Raw genomic sequence first — 20,335 nt, 5'->3', positions numbered from 1 at the left:
ACAATGTTGACAGATAGACTGCACCTATATCGGTGCTGGATAGATCAGTCAACCAGCCCACCCAGTGGACTGAAGTAAACGTTGCTCATCTATCCAGCTCAGATCTAGGTGGACACGCCCACTAGTGATGTCATATGGGGCAGATTTTTGAAACGGCTTGTAAGGCTAATCACACTCACACCTGGTGGTATAATATGTCCCCTTTAAAGGGAAAGAAAGAGAGGGCCCCCCCCCCCCCCCCCGATGTTACGATGACGAGCTTGGACAAACAAACCAGACTAGATAACAAAAACATGGAAAAATGTCAGCTGACAATTTATCACACAGTTTTTGGTAAAGCTTTGGCCAAAAATGATTTAATTTCATCCAGAAGCAATTGAAAGGGACTACATTACGCTATGGAGGAGTATATTAAAAACTTTGAAATATATACAGAAGGTGACAATCTTAAATTCAGTTGGTATTCTGGCCTGCCACACAGTCTGATCCAAATTACACACTTTTTCTTGTCCCGTTGGGGCTTGGGAAAAGGGATGAAATATACCCCATTCTGCAGCCTCTCGGGATAGCAATTGTCCAGGTAACATGTACCCAAAGCACATCATTTGACCACGTTTATTTTTTTTACACAAACAACATAAATCCACCATTAAATTGTTATATCATGCCTCCTCCCTGTTGTTTTCAATGGAGTTGTTCGAGCTGATATCCGAGTATAGTTAAGGCTGGAATGTCATTGGCTAATCTGCGTTCTAAGGGCGGAGTTTAGCGACAGGTCAATTGGCTCTTAAGAGGCGTGCAAAGCCAAGATATATTTCAATATTCACTCACTGATACAGTGGTTCCTCTGTATATTGTGAGCACCACTGATCTCCTGTCTATCTAATCACTATGCGATAGGAAAAAACAGTCCCACTCCAAGGCAGCAGGTGAGAGCAGACTGCTACTCCAACAGGCTAAAGGACCGGCCCAGACAGGTAGTGTGTGTTGTCATCATGGCTGTCTCCGCTCTCCAGAGCTCTGTGGACGTTCTGCCAGAAGAGTCCAGGGTGGCGGGCGGCCTGGGGCCAGCTCAGGTAGGTGCTCTTCCTCACCAGCTTCCTCATGCGGTAGTAAGGAGACAGCTGCTTCTCTGGCAGCTCTTCCAGGAAGAGCAGGATCAACACATCTTTCTTCTCATCCAGCAGACGGTAGCTGGAGACGGGACACATCACCACAAGGTCTTTAAACAGCATCCAAGGGGCCACTCGGACAGCAACGAAAGTCATCACGTGAAGGGAGAGCTATAGCTAGGATTAGATAGTGAAGTGATAAAGCCCTCATGGACGCTGGGCCCAGAGAGAGTGAGAACATCTGAACTAAACCAAAGTTAGACGGTACAGTTGCTGGTCTCACCTGGCCATCTGGATCTCCCTGGAGCACCACTCGCTCTCCAGGTAGTGTCTGCTGATCACACAGATGGTCTTCCTACTGCCATAGATGGCCTCTGTAATGTTCTCCATGATGGACCTACCTATGGAGGCCACACGCAGATATGGTTATTATTCAATGACATGTATTTTAATTAAATGTTTTAATTACTATGGTTCATTTCATCTGTTGTACTTGATCAGAGTGAAAGAAAATAGATGTCATTTGTATGCAGATACTTTTGGCCATAGTATTTTTCTATTTAAAATACTTAAATTACATTATTGGTGTCTAACAATTAAAAGAGGTTATTTTATATTTATAATATGCTTATATTTCTTAGCTAAATTTTTTAGTTTTGACTCTTGAAGTTGGTATTCGTCACATGACCTGATGCATGTCATGACTTGCATGTGCCTGTCAAATAACAGAAGGCAGACGTCACATGTAAAGATCTGGTCAATTCAGGCAGCCAGCCCTACCTGGCTGGAAGTCTCGGTGGTGCAGGCAGAGTCTCCAGCCTCCCTCTTCCTCCAGTGCAGGAAGCATTTCCCTGTGGACCCAGGCTTCATCCTGGACGTTGTAGGAGATGAAAGCATCATAGCAATACGGCTTGTTTCTCTTCCTCTCTCTCATGTCATAGAGCAAGGCCATGAGGCGGTAGTAGGCATAGACCAGACGCCAGTGCAGGAAGTGGTAGCCGAAGGCAGTGAGCAGAGTGAGCAGAACCAGGCTGGTGGTGGTAATGTAGCAGAGGAAGCTGGTGTCCATCCAGCAGGAGTGCACGTCAATGTCAAGGAACATAGTTCCCCTTTCACTAAGGGGGTACGTGCACATATACTGGTCGACATTAACGATCTGTGTTTGATTGCTGCTCAGCGACCACAGCAGGAAGCCAGAGTTAGAGCAGTCACAGGTCAGAGGGTTAACAGAAAGATCTAGATATGTTAGGGCCGGGAGGAACAGGAAGATATTGTGATTGATAACAGTTAACTCATTCTCACAGAGTTTCAAACACCTGAGGCTAGTCAGGTTCGCTTGGGCCAGGAAATCTAAATTCTTGAGAGTATTCCGTGAAAGATCCAGGACCTCTAGATTTGAGATTGGCTGAAATAGCTCAGGATTTAGGTCTGAAAGGCCGCTGACTGTTATGGCGAGACTCTTAAGCTGTGGTGTGTATATAAACGTGTCTTTATCTGCCTCCACAAGTTGGAAATTCTCAGCTGTAAGGTGCTCTAGATTCTTCATTGTTTTAAAAAAATGTATAGGAACATGTAAAGGCTTTGAACAATGCACACCTTTACATATTATGTCCAGATACCTCAAAGAAGGTAAATTTATCAAGTTTTGGTAAAAGTTTAGATCAACCCCTTTGTAGCCTTCTGGGATATTCAGATATACAGTGAGATTTCTTAACAACTGCAGTCCGCTAAATATATTGTCCATCTGTAGTGGAAAAGACAGACTAGGAGTGTACAATCCTTCAAAATCCTTAATGTGTAGATCTTCAATTATATTTAATTTTAAACAACTGAGCGATTCCAAACTTTTAAAATCTCCCGTTCCAAAATGCTTAATTCGGTTTTCACTCAAATCTAAGAACTCTAGGTTCTTAAGACCGATCTTAAAAGTATCGTCCAATTCCAACAACAAGTTATTGCTTAAATCCAAAACATTTAGATCCTTTTGATATTGAAAAACACAACCATGTAGTTTATCAATGTAGTTGTTGTACAGATATAGTTCTTTGAGTCTTGTTAAATTGAAGAAATCTAAGCAGCCTACCTCAGCAATGTTGTTGGCTGACAGATATAGGATTTCAAGAGACGAGAGACTGATAAGGTCATGAGGCACACTGGAGAGAAAGTTACCTGCCAAATCCAAGTATCTCAATTGCTTCATTGATTGTATTGAATGACTGGAGAGATTGGAGATGCGATTGGAGAATAAGTCCAACTTGGTTAACTGTGAACAGTAGGCCAGCTTCTGGTCAATGTTGACAACAGAGTTATAATGGAGGTCCAGTGACCGCAGAGAGGGGATGCTGCATGCTGTCTTTAAGAGACCTCTGTCGATCCATTTCTCTGTGTATGACAGCTCAAGATGCGTCAGTGAGACCAGACTCTCTAGGAGCTTACTCATGTCTTTGAAAGAGATGCAATGAGTTGAAGATTGAAGATGAGTTACAGTCCTGAAGAAACGAGGATCGGGTATGTCCACCTCCATAACAGGATTTTGGCAACTGCCATAAAAACTTATCTTCTCAAGATGGGGAAAGACAGGTGTTGTGATGCTGAAGATTGTTAACCCTGTTGAAGACAATTTTAAACCCCTGAGAATAGAGGACATGTCATGGGGAAGATTTTTTGTCTCAAAAGAGCTGAAGGGGTTTCCATCAATACTGATATAATCAATGTGTGGTAGTTGTAATATGTACTGAATGTCAGTCATTTCTGTTAGCAGGTTGCCATTTAATTTCACCCAATGCAAGCTGGACATTGACCCAAAAACGGAGGGGGGGATGACTCTGATTCTGTTGTAACTGAGGTCCAGCACTGCGAGCTTCCACAGTCCTTCAAAGAGGTTGTTTGAGAGTTTGGTCAGTTTGTTATAATTCATGTTAAGTTCCCTTAGCTCTAGCAAATCAATAAAAGATCCTTCTTGAATATGAGAAATGTTATTTTTGGATAGGTCTAACACTGTAAGGTTTGACAAATACCTGAAATCATTCTTGTGAATTGCTTGGATATGATTAACATAAATGGATAACCGTGTCACACCTCTTGGGATGCCATCTGGTACCACTAACAGTTTTCTTTGAGAACAGTCAATATTAATACCAGCCGAGTTAGACCTATTCTCAGAGAAAGGTATGCTGCAGTTTTTTAGCACGTAAGAAAGTGAAGGATTAAGATAAAGCATGGAAAAAAGAAAGACAGCTACATTTTGTAGAACCCAACATCCCACTAGCGACATGGTCTTCTTCAAAGTGATCACTGCCAGGTCCGTTTGGTAGTAACTGTGGAGTAGAGTGGAATGGTGACAAGTCCAATACACACTACAAACACATAAATGATTAATGAATAAAAAGCTTAATCAATATTGTTCATATTATTATAATTATAATAATAATCATTATTATTATTGCTTTTTATTTGTTAAATATCCATTCATTGCACTTCAGCCAAAAGTGAATTACAATGAATTCAGATACTTTATTCAGGTATCAGCATTTTTCTCTAGGCTGCCTACAGCTGTCGACCTTTAGGATTGAACCCAGTATAGTTTTCCCTTAGGGGTTGAACTCCTAGTCCCTACACTCTTGGCCTGGAAAATGATGAATACGTTAATATTAATAATGCAAGTAAATTTATGGAAGTTGATTTTGATTGTAATACTCACAGTTTTCCCACAGAATGTCTTCTTCTGCTAACAGTGATCAACTCAACAGGATCTCATGAATGGTGACTGTAGGAGGTTTCAGAGGTTTTGAGAGGTGTTGGTTTAACTTCACTGGGGAAGGACCACTAACTGTATGCTACTGATGGATCATAACAATGTTATTATTTCACCATTGTTTATCCAAGGGTAGTTAACTGAGCAGTGAGAACAGGTGCACCTTTTTTTGAAAATGCAAATAAATACTAAAATAGTTCTGTATTTCCAAAAATGAAACAAGGGCCCTCCAATTAAATCTTCAATATTGTAAAAAAAAGTAAAACCTTGTCTACTGCATTACCGTAATCATTAGTGCTTGTTGGCTATCATATTTAATCTGATGTTCGTGTCGATGCCCAGTCTCTCTTGTGAGACTCGTTAATCTGAGGCTCACTTACCCAGGTGGAAATAGCAAAAGCTTGCGCTGTCCTTCGGGATCGAATCCAGTACATTTGGCTTGCGAGTTGAACCCATAGTCACTACACTTTTCATCTCGTAATTGATGAACACTTTGCTAATTTAATAAAGGCATGTCCAGTTAAATTACTTAAGTATATATTTTCATTACACACAGTTTGAAGTATTTCCTCTTCTGCTAACACTGCTAACAACTCTACAGTATCTGAAAAATTGTGACATTTGCATGAGGTTTCAGAGGTCTGGTTTCACTTCCCTGCGGTAGAACTGTAGGCTACTGATAAATATTATTATTTCCCTTGTTTATCCATGGGAGTTGAGCACAGATGCAAGTTTGCATCATATGATCTTCATAAACACACAAGAAAAGAAGTAAGCTCATATGTAAGCAACAATTGTAATTAAAAAACGATTTAAAATAATAGGAATAAAGTTGTATAAAAAAACACCAATCACAAACTACAAAAGAATAAATATCTAAGAACTGACCAGAGTCTATGCACCACGTGAGGCGCTCGGTTAATAACGGCTCCCACTCACAAAGCAACAGATCCCCGCCGAATCTTAAGAGGGCGCTGTGGACAATATCTGGACCGCGTCTAGCGACATTTACTTCATCTATGCTTCAAACTTTACCGGGAAAAACCCAAGATCATTATCTCAGCTCTAGCGGGTTAACCAACTATCTCATATAAACTTAACAATGGCACAAGAATTTCATGTCTTGAGATGCTATTCATGCCAAACCTTCCAAGTACAGCAGGTAACATGACAGCAGTCTTTAAAGGCATCAACTGCATTATTTTCATTATCATTAGTGCTTGTCGGATAACTGGAGTCCATAGTCCTAGGTGGAGGACTATGGAGTGCCCTCAAAAGATATATATGTATTTAATGACGACAAATTTAATATTGCATCTCTACGGACAGCTGGGGTCACCCTATTTGTATCGGCTTGCCAAAAATCCCCGTTTGTCATGTATGAGCAACACTGTCAATAAATCTGAAGCGTTCCATCTCTAACGTTAACTGTACTGAAGATCTCTTAAATTGCGACTAGCGTGCTTTTGCTGAGACTCGTTAATCTGAGGCTCACTTGTCACAGGTGAAAAAGGCAAAGAAATGGAGCTGTAAAATGTGCGGAGAGAAGCAGTCCGTTTTTAAGGTAGGCTTTTTTATTTATGTTGCATGTTTGGGCGAAGTCACTTTAAATAGTACACTTAATTATATACGTAATTCCATTGGATTAACCATTTGTCTAATACGTAATCTCGTTTATACAGCTGCCTCTCTCAATGTCAATTTAAAAGTGCTGTAGGTAAGCTATAAATTGTAAAGAGAGAGAGAGCCGAAGAGAACAACATTTTTTTTAATAATCTCGCCACTGAGAAAATGACACCGTAGGCTACAATCCAGCCGTTTAATCGCAGGGATTGACACACTTGATTGACAGGCGACATGGATTGCCCAAACCAATCAGGGGAAAACTGCCCTGATTGGTAAAAAATGATCCGGAGCAGCCTAAGGTCTAAATCGACTCTAAAGAGGCAGGCACAATCAACTGAAAACATGTTTTCTCGACTCAACTGAAAACATGTTTTCTCACACAGGATTGTACTAACTTAAACAGTGGTTCCAACCTGATAAAGCATTTTAGGTCTTATAAACGTCCTGTATACGAACTGACTGTCTAATGAATCATAGCAATGGAAGCCATGGAAGCAAATGCACAAAAGCTATTTGGGTCGCAAATATTTTCAGAGACAGAAATGGGTTCACATGCTGAAAAAGTTGGTTACCACTCCCATAATAGCTTTCGGAGGTTGACTATGCCATTTCAACATATTACACTAAAATTACTCAAGCTTTCCTACAGCACATTTTTAAGTATAAAGTAGCAAGACTACTTTTTCTATTCTTCCTTTCTCATCATTCCTAAATTTTAGGCATAAATATGTCGAATCTGTGACCCTTGTGTGGATCGGTCTCTCTCCAAGGAGTTTGGGCGTGGCACTGGGGCTGACTGCAGACGCCACGTTCAGAAGCTGAACACAAAGCGAGGAGAGCTGGAGCAGGAGCATGTGACCTGGTCGCTAAGGTAACCACAACTTGACCTCACGCTCAACAGGAAAAACTCTTAACTTTAACTCATTAGCTCAAACAATCAGTTTTACTTGACACACTTTTGAGTGGTTGTCATGGTGACGTGTTCCTGGATCTGACGGTTCGTTATGACAGGGAAAAGGAGGAGGAGGCGGAACAATCGTTTGGAGATGGAGCTTGGGAGGTCAGTGGCCACGATGTCAGACCGAGCAACACTGAGCTGGTTAGTATCACAGAGCTACGTCAGTTTAATGTGGAGGGTCTTGAATCTGTCAATACGTCAGTTACACAAGGAGGGAGGTTGAGGGGTTGTGTTAGATTGTTGATGTTCACTGATTGGCTATTGTGTATTGTAGGCAGAGGAGAGCCGTTGGGACAAATACCTGCTGAACAGGCAACAGGAAAGGGAGGAGCCTGAGGACACCGTTTTCCTGAGCACAAGCCCTCTCCGTGACAACAGGAATGCCAGGTATTTTTTAGCCTCATTTCACCAGAGAGAATCAAGCTCTGCCTGAAACCAGCTGAAAAGCACTTGAGCATTAATGTTCAACATATACTAATCATAACCATTGCATTTAATAGATTAGTTTATCTACAAAAAATGTCAATGTAATTTCAGGCAACCTGTTTAAGATGGCCTTGTGTTTTGTTGAAGCATTGTCTAATTTTGGATTATGGGTTAACACTAACGTGTTGCGGGCAGTGGTCCATGAAGCATGTATCACGTGTCGTGGATAAACACAACACATGTTGATAAAGCCAAAGTTTGTAAGATAAAGCCTTTTATTATCACTCATAAAAAGTAATTACAAACCTGAGTGGGTTTGCAAAGAGCTCCCGTTTTGGATTAGGCTTCAGGTTATGTTGCCAAAATGTTTGGATTCCTCCTACATGCAATGACCTATCACAACACCCTATGCATTGGTCATATAAATTAGGCACCTCCCATGTTCCCCATAAACTGAACATACGTTTATCCTCCTACCGATACTTGGAATTGATATCTTAAACATCAGTTATATCAGATGTAAGGCAGTGAGGTACTATGTGATTGTAATCCAATTGTCACCCTGTTAATTAAACTGATATAAAACAGACATAATAAACCCACATGTTCAAAATTGTCTGCCAACGTACTGGCTTGAGGTTAGTTTACATGTTGGACAAAAACAATCTTGATTAAATTAATAAAGTCGAATCAAAGAAAACAAATGTCTATACCTCATATATGAGTTAAAACTAGAGATGTGATATGAATGAGCACAGTGGAAAAATTGAAAATCACTTCTACTCAGACAATAAAGCAAACCTTTAAACCAATTGACAATACCACCGTATGTGATTGTGGAATACATTCATAAAGCAGACAATATTTGACTTTAACATCAACCAGTTAACCTTAAAGGTCCCATGGCATGCTACTTTATGGATGCTTTAATAAAGATATTAGTAGGCCCCAAACACAGTATTTGAAGTCATTCCTGAAATTCAGCCGTGGTGCAGAATTACAGCCACGACAGAGCCAGTCGCACATTGAGCTTTCCCCAAATGCGCTGTTTCGGTGTCTGTAGCTTTAATGCAAATGAGGAGTAGAGAGGCGGGTCAAGGAGGAGGGTGGGGGTGTGGCCCTGAGCAGCTTGCAGCCACGGTACCATGCGCTCTGTTTACAGTGGGTGTGTATCTTTAGATGTGTTCTGTAAATATTCCAGAACACACGGGAGTCCTGGAGCTCTATATCTAAATAATATCATATTATACATAGATATCTATATCATATAATATATATTATCACGGCCAAAAGCACTGACCACCGCCTTGGCAGTGGTCAGAGCTTAGGCACCACCGCCTCCTGCAGCGCCGAGGCGGTGGTCCCTCGGCAGCGGGAAGCGGGGCTCAAGCGGGAGACATTCGCGGCCAACAATCCCTTTCTCCTCCATGTCGTGGTTCATGTACTTCAGGGAGTCAAAGCCAAAGTTCCTTGCCCCCAATTCCTTCTCAACCATAGCTGAGATAACCCCAACTACAGTCTCGTTGTGGAAATACCAGAGACGTCAAAGAACAGACGTGTTATGTGCCATAACACCAACAGCAAACACAGCAAACGCGTTACAGTGTTTGTAATCACACACACACGTGGCGCTCGCACAGTCGTGTCTCATTGGCGGGCCAAATTCTCTGGGCGGGCAAGGCAGAGAAAGGGGATGAGCTTAGATCCTTTATGACGACATATGGGACCACATTCCAAATCAGCACGCTTGAGCCTCCGTTTTTTCAAAGGCGAGCAGAACACCTAGTGCTTGTTTTACACTGAACGCACGTTTTAGCCACTGGGGGACCATAGGCAGGCTAGGGGAACTCATATTTATGTTAGAAAACCTCATAAAGTGAGATTGTCATGCCATGGAACCTTTAACATATACGTTGGTATAAGTAAAGTGAGGGAAAGAATGCAGGGGATCAGGATGGGTTGAACCAGATACCAAGTTGGTTTACATTTTTAGGGATCCCCTTGAAGTCAGCTAAGTAAACAAGGTTCATCTCAGTGGCATCAGAAAGTTTAAATAAGTAACAGACGTGGATGTCACTGAGAATGTAGTCCTTTGTTGACTTGGTGCTTTTTGAGACACATGTTTCATTTGTATTGGCAAGATAATGATTATACGTCATTTTAAACCAATGGTAAATCTCTCCCATACACGTAGCTGTGTTCTTGAGCCTTGTTTCCGTTTTGTACCAACAGGAAGAGGAAAAGAGCTGTAGGCAGAGCAGACGAAGGCTCGTTAAACGAAGAGATACACCACCACTGCAGAGAGGGAAAGGTAAAAGTGCTGTCCTTACGTTAAATATATTATTGTGAATAGTTATATAATTTAAGTTCTTTCATTAAGTCAAGAGATGGTTTGGTCTTTAGGCCAACATCTTCCTATCTTCAATCTTTGACCTGTCCTTTAGATCAGTGGTTCTCAAACTATGGTACGCGTACCACTGCTGGTACGCGATGCGCTGTCAAGTGGTACGCAGAGGAATAAGAAAAAATAAAAAATCGTTAGATTAAAAACAATACTATCAAAATTTGTATGAATGCAGTTGAGGCTTCTCCAGTGAGGAGAGGGAGGAAGATCCTCCTTAACATTGTTGAGAATAAAAAATGTAGATTGCCCAAACTAATCAATTAATACCCTTAAATATGACTACTTTAATGCCTTTCTATCTCATAGCGTTCATAGTGCTTGGCTGCGCTATGAACCAATAAGCAGGACCCCTTGCTGTGGAGCAGCCTGGAGGGAGGGGTTATCCCCTCAAGTCTAGGCTACGAGAACCAACAAACCCGCTCAGTCGTATGCCTCGCGGTACAGTGCGGCTCTGTTCGCTTATATTAGCGTGTCTGAAGCCACTGGGGAGCCTGCGGCCGGCATGCCCGCGGCTGAGCTGCGGAGCCCGCGAGGAGGATTGACTTGATCAATAAATGAAGTCCCTCAATCTTAATTGGCTTAACACCATGAACAACATTCTGAAACATCCATTAACATCCACATTTGCCTCAAACAATGTTAGGCTTACAGCCCATGCAAAAATAAAACAATTGTAGCTGAAAATAAACATAGCCAAATTACAACCAATAGCTTCAGTCATTGAGGAAAAAAATAGGCCCAATGATAGGCCCAGATTTTTTTATTTAGTTTTACAAAACAAGAATAGGCCTGATTTGACTAATTAGCTTCGCATCCTTTCCTTCTGCCCTTGTAGTCCAAGACATGCTGCCCACCAGCTTTCAAAGTACAATGCTGCCACTGGTGGATTTGTATCAATTCACATAATTATCCCTTCCTGCTATTTTGTTTCCCAAAACACCCTGAAACAACTTGAGTCTCACATAATTATGCCATCATACTTCACTAACCGTGCAAGCAGGCCAATGGCAACCAAGCACGCAGTCCTTCGTCCCTCACTTTAAAAACCACCAGCCACCACTGTACGAATGGAAATACTTTTACCATGAGATCATGTTCTCACTTGCTGTGTGTGTATGTGTTTCCGTGTCTCTGTTCTAGGACTACCACTTTGTACAGCTGACAACAGATAACAATAAATATTATTTTTAAGAATAAAGGTGCCTCCTGCATTAGATGTGCGTAGCTGAATAGGGACGCAGGCCTACGCTACTGTGTTATATTTTAGAACATGTCATAATGGTTGTACTTTGGGAGACAAATAATTTCTGTGATGGTACGCGGTATAAAAGGTTTGAGAACCACTGCTTTAGATTAGCTCTTCTTCATCTTAAGTTTTGTCGTTTTAGAGGTAGTTATTGTTAAAATGGTAACTTTTGTCATTAAGATGGTTATGTCATTAAGAGATTTTGTCAAAATCGTTAAGATGGTTATTGAGAGATTGTTCTGTTGTCATTAGGCCAACAAATTTATCTACAATCTCTCACAAAATATATATTTTTCAGCTACCAGCAATGCCCATCAGCAAGCCCTCCACTGTACAGCATACACACATCTCCATCAGTTCAAGCTCCAACCAAACCAGGCAGGATTTTACCAGAAAAACCATCAACCTAAACAACCAGGCTAATCCAGGTTTTACCAGAGGAACCATCAACCCAGAAGTGAACCAAACCAAGCCTGATGTCAGCAACTCTGGCCCTGACAGAGTTCGTCTGAGCAACCAACCCTGTTCATTCATGTCTTCTGCAGCTGCCCCTATCTCAAAATGGGCCCAGTTTCTCCCAGTTCCTCATCAGCAGGAGAAAGAGGAGGAAGACGATGATGATGAAGAAGCCAGCCATCTGGCCAACAACATGGAGAGAAAGCCTCTTGATATGCTGGAATCTTCAGCCACCCCCTGTAGTGTTGTTAACATGATAGAATTGGGCCACCCATCAGAGCTCCCCAAGGCAGTATCGTCACAGACCCTGACCCCTCATCTTCAACCACGCCCCTCCCTCCCCTTCAACTCCCTGTTCAATACCGGCGACGATTTTGACGACATGTTTTAAAAAGAAAAGCTATCAATTCATTGTCTTGGAAGTAAAGAAATGTCGAGCAATGAAAATGAAAGAAAAAAAATATTTTTTGAATTCATTCGCAAGAGTTTTATTGTTTATATACTGGTTAACAAAGTATTTGCCATAAAGTGTAGCATGAGAATAGATATCTTTCAAACAGAAGTGCACTTATTCCAATAGCGTACGTAGTAAATGTCTATTCAACTTTTAATTGACAGGTGAATATTAATCAAGGAGTTCATATCCTAGTCCTAATTTAACCTTTTTATTAACAACTAAGTGTCTTGTTAATATTATCAATAAATGTCATTCATTTCGAATTAATCAACACCAAATATTTGAAAACCATATTAGCCCATCACATTTTGATGAACAACAGTGAGCTCATTTTATAAACATGTCCAATACGAACAATGTCTCGGTCAAATGGACATCAGCCTGGAGTAGTCGACACAGAGAGAAAATAAAGAGTTAAAGGGATGCTCTTGCTAAATTCTTGAAGGGAGGAGGTGGTTGCCATGACTACTTCTTGGGGGGCTTGGAGTAGTGGATGGTGTCGAGCGCGGCTCCGATGTCACAGGCCTTGGTCTGCAGCAGGCGGGTCAGCCAGCCTCCCTCGTCGCTGAAGCCCATGGATAGCATCTGGGACAGGGACTCCACCAGTCTGGGGTCTGCCTCTGCAAGACATTAGCGATTAAGTTCCTATAGCCCATGTATCCAATACTGTGAATCATGGAAGCAAGCATGTGGATAGGACGTACATGTCTAGCTATAATTGAGTTTAGCTTGAGCCGTATTTTGTACCACAAAATACTTAACCAGGCTGTGGAGTATAAACCAGGCTTCAAGGTATAATATGTAACATTGACACAGTGTTTAATACTGCTTCCCAACCCCCTCCTCCCAGGACTCAACTTAAGCGGCCTAGTTGAGGACACTAAAAGAAAATGAGCACATGATGAGCTGAGTGCAACACTATTTTGACAATAACAAGCAACGATTAGTCTTACACAGTAAGTTGAACAGCTAATGTATACTTAAGCAATGCATTGTTTGGAAATTATAAAACGGCTCATATGGCATCCGTCTTGAAATCCGGATCCGGCCTCACAATAATCCGAGGCCTCAGATGGGAGATCGCCCTGCGTCTCTCTAAGGGTTCCGCAAGGAGAAGTCCAATGCATTGGCAAGAGCAAGGATTTCTTATACACTGGCACAGGTCTCAGAAATGTTGAGAACAGCTCTGCTCCACACATGATGTGATGGAAAAATCGATATGTTTTTTCCCGTTCATGATGTAAGCTCTGTCTCCTATTCATTGCACTGTCTAGCCACCCTACCTGTTCCTAGCCTTATCTAACATGAACCTTTGTGCCTTGGGTAAACCAGTCACAAGGGAGCAGAGATCCCCTTATGCATTATGCTACTTGATGAGAATACAGGAAACTGTCCTTTAAGTAAACATTATTTTATTTGATCATTGACAAGTATAATGTGGGGTCTAATAGTGGTGACTTCTCAGTTGGACACTTGGACCCTTGAACACCCCAAGAGTCAGCGAAAAGGCATAATCAAGAAATGGCAGTTAGAGAAACAGAATGGGAAAATACCTTTTTTTAACATAAACCACTCCTTAATGGCAGGGTTGGAAAGGACATCACAGTGGCGACCAACGTCTGTTCCACCTTCAAAGTTGCTCGGTAAACAGCAGTATGGTACAATGCTCACGTTACATGGTATTACCAGGTAAAGTTACATGGTATTACCATGTAACATAAGCATTGTACCATTCTGTTGAACCTTGTTTACCATGATGGTAAACAAGATTCTTCTTCTCGGGGCCAGCGCCACTGATCAGCCTAAACACACTTTTCCCCCATCAAATGAATGGTTGAACTGGAGTTTTCGCCGCAATGCCTGATTCAGTGTGAATCTGCCCTAAGCCAGGCTCAACCAGGCTGGATGTGTAAAAGCTGCAGGTACCTTCTGGGAGGTGTGGGTAGAGGGCAGCCTCACGCAGCCCTGTTGGGCCCTCCTGGCCCTCAGAGGGGGTGCCTATCAGGGACTGCAGCTCGCCAGTGGATGGATCCACTTCCTTTGGAGTCAAGTGGGTCCACTCTTCCTCTTCTGTCTCCTTGGTGCCCTGAGAAAAAGCATCGAGCCATTAATCAGCCATGAAGCATTACAAATCGCTCGTCGAAAACATTTACCAAATGACATAAAGCACACATATATCTGTTAAAAAGAAAGTACTTTGTCAGAGTGAATGCTTCCGAGACTGTTTGGCTTGTCGACATCCACCTCAGCACTCCCGGACCCTTCTCCCTCGGGACCCATGGTGGCTCCATCAGCTTGGGCCATGGGAGGTGCAGGGGCCCCCGACTGGGCTGGGGTTGCTGGGGGGGTCACCTTGGTCCTGAGGCCGTCGTGCTCCACGTCGATGTCCACGTCGATGCCTGGACCAGAGAACAAGAGGCTAATGATGACGTGTCTTGTAGAGATGCTTATCCTTAGCGTCTACACGAGGGCAACCGTTAAAGTCTTAATTAGAATGACGGCTAATGCTTATCTAGAGATTCCTGACATGGGCACAGCCAGAAAGTACTGCAGGTTTGAAAAGCAGGAGTGTTTTAAATGATATTGTGGAGCGTCAGGTAGTAGATAGATGTGTGTGTGTGTGTGTGTGTGTGTAGTACAGCTTTACATATTTGTATTGTAAGAATTGTGAGAAGGTGCTAAAGAGCCAGAGGGCTTGTCTGTTTACCTAGTGGGCTCAACATGGCCGCCACTCCCTCGCCAATGTTCTTCAGGAATTCAGCGTTGGCTTGAGAATATCCTTGAGGGGGCGACAAAAAGGATGGAAATCATTCATCATACAGTAACTCTAACTCTTAGTCTACTCCCCAATCATTCTATCCGTATCATTAGCCCTTTTAAAATTATATAAAAGTGCATGTTTGGTTGTTCCTGAGGGAAATATTATTGGGTTATGTTCTCAGTTGAGCGACCTTGCAATCAACCACAACATCAGTTAATAATGCTTAGAATAATAATAATAACAATAATGTTGTTTTTTCAAGGGCTGCACTAAACCTATCCTACCCAAGGAGTCAACTAAGGCTGAAGTTGTATACTTTTTTGGGGGGGCTGGACCTGAACTAATGTTCCCTAAGACTTACCAGATGAGCTGGAGGTGTCGGAGGATGGCGGGCTGGTTGAAGTACCGGGGGCGGCGGTGGACTGGGTCCCACAGGTGAACCCAGTGGCCCCTGGCTTGGTTGGAGGCTGAGCTCCGTTCCACATGCAATGTCTCATCTTCCTCATCCACTTGCCCCTAGGAAACCACTGGAGCCATGACAGAAATACATCCGAATGACATTGTTATTTTCACAAGAGTACTTGGAAACAAAATAAGCGAGCTAAACAGATGATCTAAACAAGCTCTGAACAGCTTAATTAACCAACATAAAAGGTAATCAAAGAAGCTAACTCTCCAACTGGATTATGCAAAAAGCTAACCGGGCAAACAGGGTATCTAAAGAAGCTAGCCATTGAAAGGAGTCATCTCAAGCAGCTGGCTGCAGGCGGGCGGTGCTGACCTCCATCAGGTTGGCCAGGGGGTGCCAGATGGGCAGGAGGGGGTGTTCCCGGTGCAGCCCCTTGGCCTGGCAGGTGGAGCACAGGTCGAAGTCGGGACACACCGTGCACTTGAAGCGTGTGCCGGCCACAGGGCCCTCGCATCCGTCGCACGTGACGTTGGGATGCACGGGGGGCGGGCCAGGGTGAGAAGGGGGCGTGCAAGGGTGAGGAGGGGGCGGGGCATGAGGCATGCCTGGGCCGGGAGGAGGGGGAAAGGTGAAGGGTGGGATTCCGCCAGGGAAGGCGTGGAGCGGGAAGTCACGCCTGTGCTCCTTCTTCTCTGGAATACGAATCCAAGAAAACTTTATGAGTAGACGATTATATGATTCAACAAATTAAAATAGCAAGTAGCAGCGTTTAGTGTGTGTGTGTGTGTGTGTGTGTGTGTTTGTGTGCTACCTTTAATGAACAGGCGGAAGGTGTTGTCCTGCAGGATGGTGAGCGCCATTCTCAGCTCATCGTCTGAGGAGAAGGCGATCATGTCGCCGTCTTCATCTACAACCAAACAATCAGACGTCATTAAAAGGCCATAACACATAGCTCACCACCCATGAAACACCCATCAAAAGCTCTGTTTTTGAGACTAGATGTGGATTAGACGGTTTGGGGTAATAACATAATTTCTGAAAAGTGTTCATTTCTATTCAGTTATTCAGCCTGCTAGTCTTATTTCATCTTCTATACGGAGTAATACGTTTGGTATAACAAGGAAGTAGCTTCACCCCTCATTAATAAACTAAATGGACGCAGGACGGCCTGGTCAACATGCGTAGGGTTGTAAAACAAGGAAATACTGAATCGTATGTTATTGGACAACATAAGGCAGGGAAGGATCCTGAGACCAAAAAAGAAAAATAAGACACATAATAGCTTTCAAGCTGCTTAGAATAAATAAACAAACACCATATTGGCTACATGGCGAGTTTATGAACACGATTTGATATGTATATGTTAAAACGTTAGCTATGTCCTACAGCATATTTACGAAAAAATTAAAAAGAATTGACCCATTTGAAACTCACCTCGATAGTACATCTGGAAGCCGATGCTGCGGAGATTGGAGAAGACGTCTACGACCTTCTTACTCAGATAATTAAAACTGGTAGAGTCCTCTTTATCAACAGCAAAGCGACGGATCTCTTTGTGAACGTCGTCTTTACCCAGTAGATAGGCTTTTATTGTCACTGACATGATGGCGATTCCTCGGTCTCTGCTCGCTTGTTGCGCAGTAGAAATATAACACGGGCCTCGGCTGTTGTTGTACTTCGCACTCTGAAAATACCCCTTTACTGTTGGCACACAATGATCCCTTCCTTGTGATGGGAAACATTTATAGTGCAGAAACTTTGGGAGGCGGGAGTTGTCACAAGCGCTGATATGTAAACAAATGGGCGTGGCCAATAGTGCTGGACCAATCGGAGCAGGAGGAATGACAAAGCACTTTCCGAAGGGGAATTTCCTCCACATGAAGTCATGTCACCATATGTCACATGATGGGAGGTGGTTATTACGTGAGTGTTATCGTTGTTTGCAAAAACAGGATAGACTACACTAGCATAGCTCGTCTTGGCTATATTATTAAACATGTCTCCTCCCTCTCAACCGGCTGACTATGACTCATTTTTTTGGTGATTCATCGTAGAAACAGCGAGTTGACCCTAGAAGCATCTGGAAGGTAGTAGAATACTTCTACGGGTGGATCTTTATTTTAGTAGAAAAATATCTCTTAATGACTCATAAGGTCATTAGTAGGATAGAAGGCAATCGCGATGAATTTACCTCTGTGTGGATTCTGTATTCTTTGGTATTATTATATATGAAAGGGTTAGCCCCCCTAACCCTATTTATATAATAGGGAAAACATTTTATTTTAACTTCATGTCAGTTGGTGAATGATGTACTAGTGGTAAGCGGGGGAATTCAGCATCCTACCTACGTTGTTTCTACAGAAGTCCTTTTAAGGACTGGACTGGACTCACAGTGCCCATCATAAAATGTCCCATGGCATGAAAATTTCACTTTATTAGCGTTTCATGTACCAATCACAAAGTGTTTCGAAAGGCATACTGGGTTTCGCAATGCATACTGCGAAGCATAGTCGCAAGGCATACTATGCTCTCCGTAGCCGGAGAGCCTGTCAGAGACCCTCTCCGTAGCTTGCCTGCGCATCCAATATTTTTTTAAAGGTCTCATGGCATGAAAATCTCACTTCATGAAGTTTTCTAACATTATTATGCGTTCCCCTAGCCTGCCTATGGTCCCCCAGTGGCTAAAATTTGCGTTCGGTGTAAAACAAGCACTAGGTATCCTGCTCGCCTTTGAAAAAATGGAAGCTCAAGGGAGCTGATTTGGAATGTGGCCCCATATGTCGTCATAAGGGGCCAAGCTACCTCCCCTTTCTCTGCCTTGCCCGCCCAGGGAATTTGGTCCGCCAATGACACAATGAGCTACGGCCTTGCGAGCCCGTCATGTGTGTGTGTGTGATTACACACACTGTAATGCAAGGCCTACACTTCTTTGTTATTTGGATAACTGTCATGCTGTTGGTGTTGTGGCGCATAACACGTTGGTTCTCTGACGTTTCTCGTATTTCCACAAAGAGACTGTAGTGGGGGTTATCTCAGCTGTCGTCGAGCCACGCTGCCCGCCGACCACCGCCGCGAAGCACCACCGCCCGGCAGCCGGCAGCAGGCAGCCGGCAACGGGCAGCCAGCAGCGCGTGGTTCAGTCTACTTCAGATTGATGTGGAAGTGGAAGAACCAGAGACGTTGGAGAACCCAACGCAGTCGTTTAAGATCCATAATATCGTCTGGAGGCGCAAAAAGCTTTTGGCCGTGATAATATATATGATCTGATGTAGATATCTATGTATAATGTGATATTATTTAGATATAGAGCTCCAGGACTCCCCAATAGTTACAGAACACGGCCAAAGGCTGTGTGCGCCTCGCCATTGCGATACATTCACTGTAAACAGCGCGCATGGTTCCATGGCCGCAAGCTGCTCAGGGCCACACCCCCACCCTCCTCCTTGACCCGCCTCTCTCCTCCTCATTTGCATTAAAGCTACAGACACCGAAACAGCACGTTTGGGGAAAGCTCAATGTGCGACTGGCTCGTAGTGGCTATAAATCTGCACCACGGCTGAATTTCGGGAACGTCTTCAAATACTGTGTTAGGGGCCCACTAATATCTATATTAAAGCATCCATAAAGTAGCATGCCATGGGACCTTTAACCCTCCGTCGACACAATGGAGACGGCAAGTGCTGTGATTGGTCCTCTAGTAAAATCATTTCCGGAATTACTTCTCCGGTTTGACTTTGCACCTTATTTACTTTTTACATTATTTACTTTGCACATTAAAGACCAATAAAACACCAAATAAGATTTGAAAAGCTTTGGAAATTAATTTACAACACTATTTACATGGTTAAAGTCAACATATAAGATTGATCGGTTGGCGTATCCGACATCCTGACGGAGAACTTTGAATGCTCAAGGGGTCTCCGTTATTACGGAGTCGGATTATGGATTAAGGAGTCGGGAGAAGTATACTCTACGCCCATTTGTGTCTGCAGTGGGATGAAGTTTTTCAATGGGGGTCAGCAGCTAAGCATCAATGCGTTGGCTCCACTGACTTTGATATCAAATGCTGTAAATAAATGTTTCCATATGGCTTTAATTTGTGGGGTATAGTACCAATAACTATATATGTAGTTTAGTTCTAATAAACATGAATAGAATATTACTTTATTTATTAAGTTCTCTCCTATTGAGTGGCGAAGTGACGCCCTTTCCGGTAGAGCTCATGGGACCTATGAGATCGAAAAATATGAATGGGTTTCAATAGAGATAAGGAAATATTTTCTGGTCCCAGTCTTTATATGCCCCGGATTACACATATGTTGTTTGTGGATTTAAATGATAATTGTTCATGTCCATGGCAGTTCCCTTTATTGTGCAATTGTTCAGTTAAAGGCTGTAGAGAAAACACAATGAGAAAGACTACACGTCTCGTATGTGACGTCACGCTCCCTGCGACTGGCGTGGACAAGACCGACAATCTCCCCATCGGCATAACTGAAATTCTCCACATGCCCCGACTTATGATGGTTTTCACCTCTTTCGATGCTGTTATCCTCCCCTTGGAAAAAAAGCGGTGAAGTGGAGCAGAGAGATCGCCATGGCTGTACCAGAGTGGTGCTGACGCATATCATTCGTGTGGAGAGCAGCGAAGAGCTGTTGTTCACAAAGCGGCCTCACACAAAACATTGACAACATTATCAAACTTCTTCACGAAAATGTTTAGTTT

At 42.9% G+C, this 20,335-nt stretch overlaps 3 protein-coding genes across 3 annotated transcripts; 1 reads left to right on the top strand and 2 right to left on the bottom strand.

Moving 5' to 3' along the window:
* Positions 1-346: 346 nt before the first annotated feature.
* On the bottom strand, positions 347-5,454 carry LOC307082063 (toll-like receptor 8). Its single transcript, XM_079745491.1, has 5 exons — positions 5,247-5,454; positions 4,813-4,878; positions 1,893-4,429; positions 1,396-1,513; positions 347-1,194 (listed from the first exon to the last, which is right to left on the bottom strand). Exons 3-5 carry the CDS (start codon positions 4,384-4,386, stop codon positions 957-959), a joined length of 2,850 nt encoding a protein of 949 aa, XP_079601617.1. The 5' UTR covers positions 4,387-4,429; positions 4,813-4,878; positions 5,247-5,454; the 3' UTR covers positions 347-956.
* A 440-nt stretch (positions 5,455-5,894) lies between these two features.
* On the top strand, positions 5,895-12,373 carry mrnip (MRN complex interacting protein; the record flags this gene model as incomplete). The annotated part of the gene is made up of 7 exons (XM_079745396.1): positions 5,895-6,028; positions 6,371-6,430; positions 7,263-7,363; positions 7,504-7,591; positions 7,725-7,837; positions 10,109-10,187; positions 11,825-12,373. The coding sequence occupies exons 1-7, from the start codon at positions 5,969-5,971 to the stop codon at positions 12,371-12,373; spliced, it is 1,050 nt and encodes a 349-aa protein (XP_079601522.1). The 5' UTR covers positions 5,895-5,968.
* A 72-nt stretch (positions 12,374-12,445) lies between these two features.
* Positions 12,446-17,329, bottom strand: sqstm1 (sequestosome 1). Its single transcript, XM_079744473.1, has 8 exons — positions 17,044-17,329; positions 16,421-16,516; positions 15,982-16,301; positions 15,562-15,727; positions 15,147-15,218; positions 14,636-14,838; positions 14,366-14,525; positions 12,446-13,059 (listed from the first exon to the last, which is right to left on the bottom strand). Exons 1-8 carry the CDS (start codon positions 17,210-17,212, stop codon positions 12,905-12,907), a joined length of 1,341 nt encoding a protein of 446 aa, XP_079600599.1. The 5' UTR covers positions 17,213-17,329; the 3' UTR covers positions 12,446-12,904.
* Positions 17,330-20,335: the final 3,006 nt, after the last annotated feature.

The sequence above is a fragment of the Pollachius pollachius genome (genome assembly GCF_949987615.1).
Source record: "Pollachius pollachius genome assembly, chromosome: 10".
Taxonomy (NCBI): domain Eukaryota; kingdom Metazoa; phylum Chordata; class Actinopteri; order Gadiformes; family Gadidae; genus Pollachius; species Pollachius pollachius.
Note: the sequence above shows the minus strand (reverse complement) of the source record. Positions and strands in the feature narration are given on the sequence as shown.

What these genes read in the sequence shown, in the direction of transcription:
- LOC307082063 (XM_079745491.1), bottom strand. Translation starts at nt 4,386, where the DNA reads ATGTCGCTAGTGGGATGTTGGGTTCTACAAAATGTAGCTGTCTTTCTT. An exon ending in CCACCGAGACTTCCAGCCAG is followed by an intron (nt 1,514 to 1,892) that starts GTAGGGCTGGCT and finishes TGGCCTCCATAG; the next exon opens with GTAGGTCCATCATGGAGAAC. An exon ending in AGGGAGATCCAGATGGCCAG is followed by an intron (nt 1,195 to 1,395) that starts GTGAGACCAGCA and finishes TCCCGTCTCCAG; the next exon opens with CTACCGTCTGCTGGATGAGA.
- sqstm1 (XM_079744473.1), bottom strand. Translation starts at nt 17,212, where the DNA reads ATGTCAGTGACAATAAAAGCCTATCTACTGGGTAAAGACGACGTTCAC. An exon ending in CTTCCGCCTGTTCATTAAAG is followed by an intron (nt 16,302 to 16,420) that starts GTAGCACACAAA and finishes TTCGTATTCCAG; the next exon opens with AGAAGAAGGAGCACAGGCGT. An exon ending in CTACCCACACCTCCCAGAAG is followed by an intron (nt 13,060 to 14,365) that starts GTACCTGCAGCT and finishes AATGTCTTGCAG; the next exon opens with AGGCAGACCCCAGACTGGTG.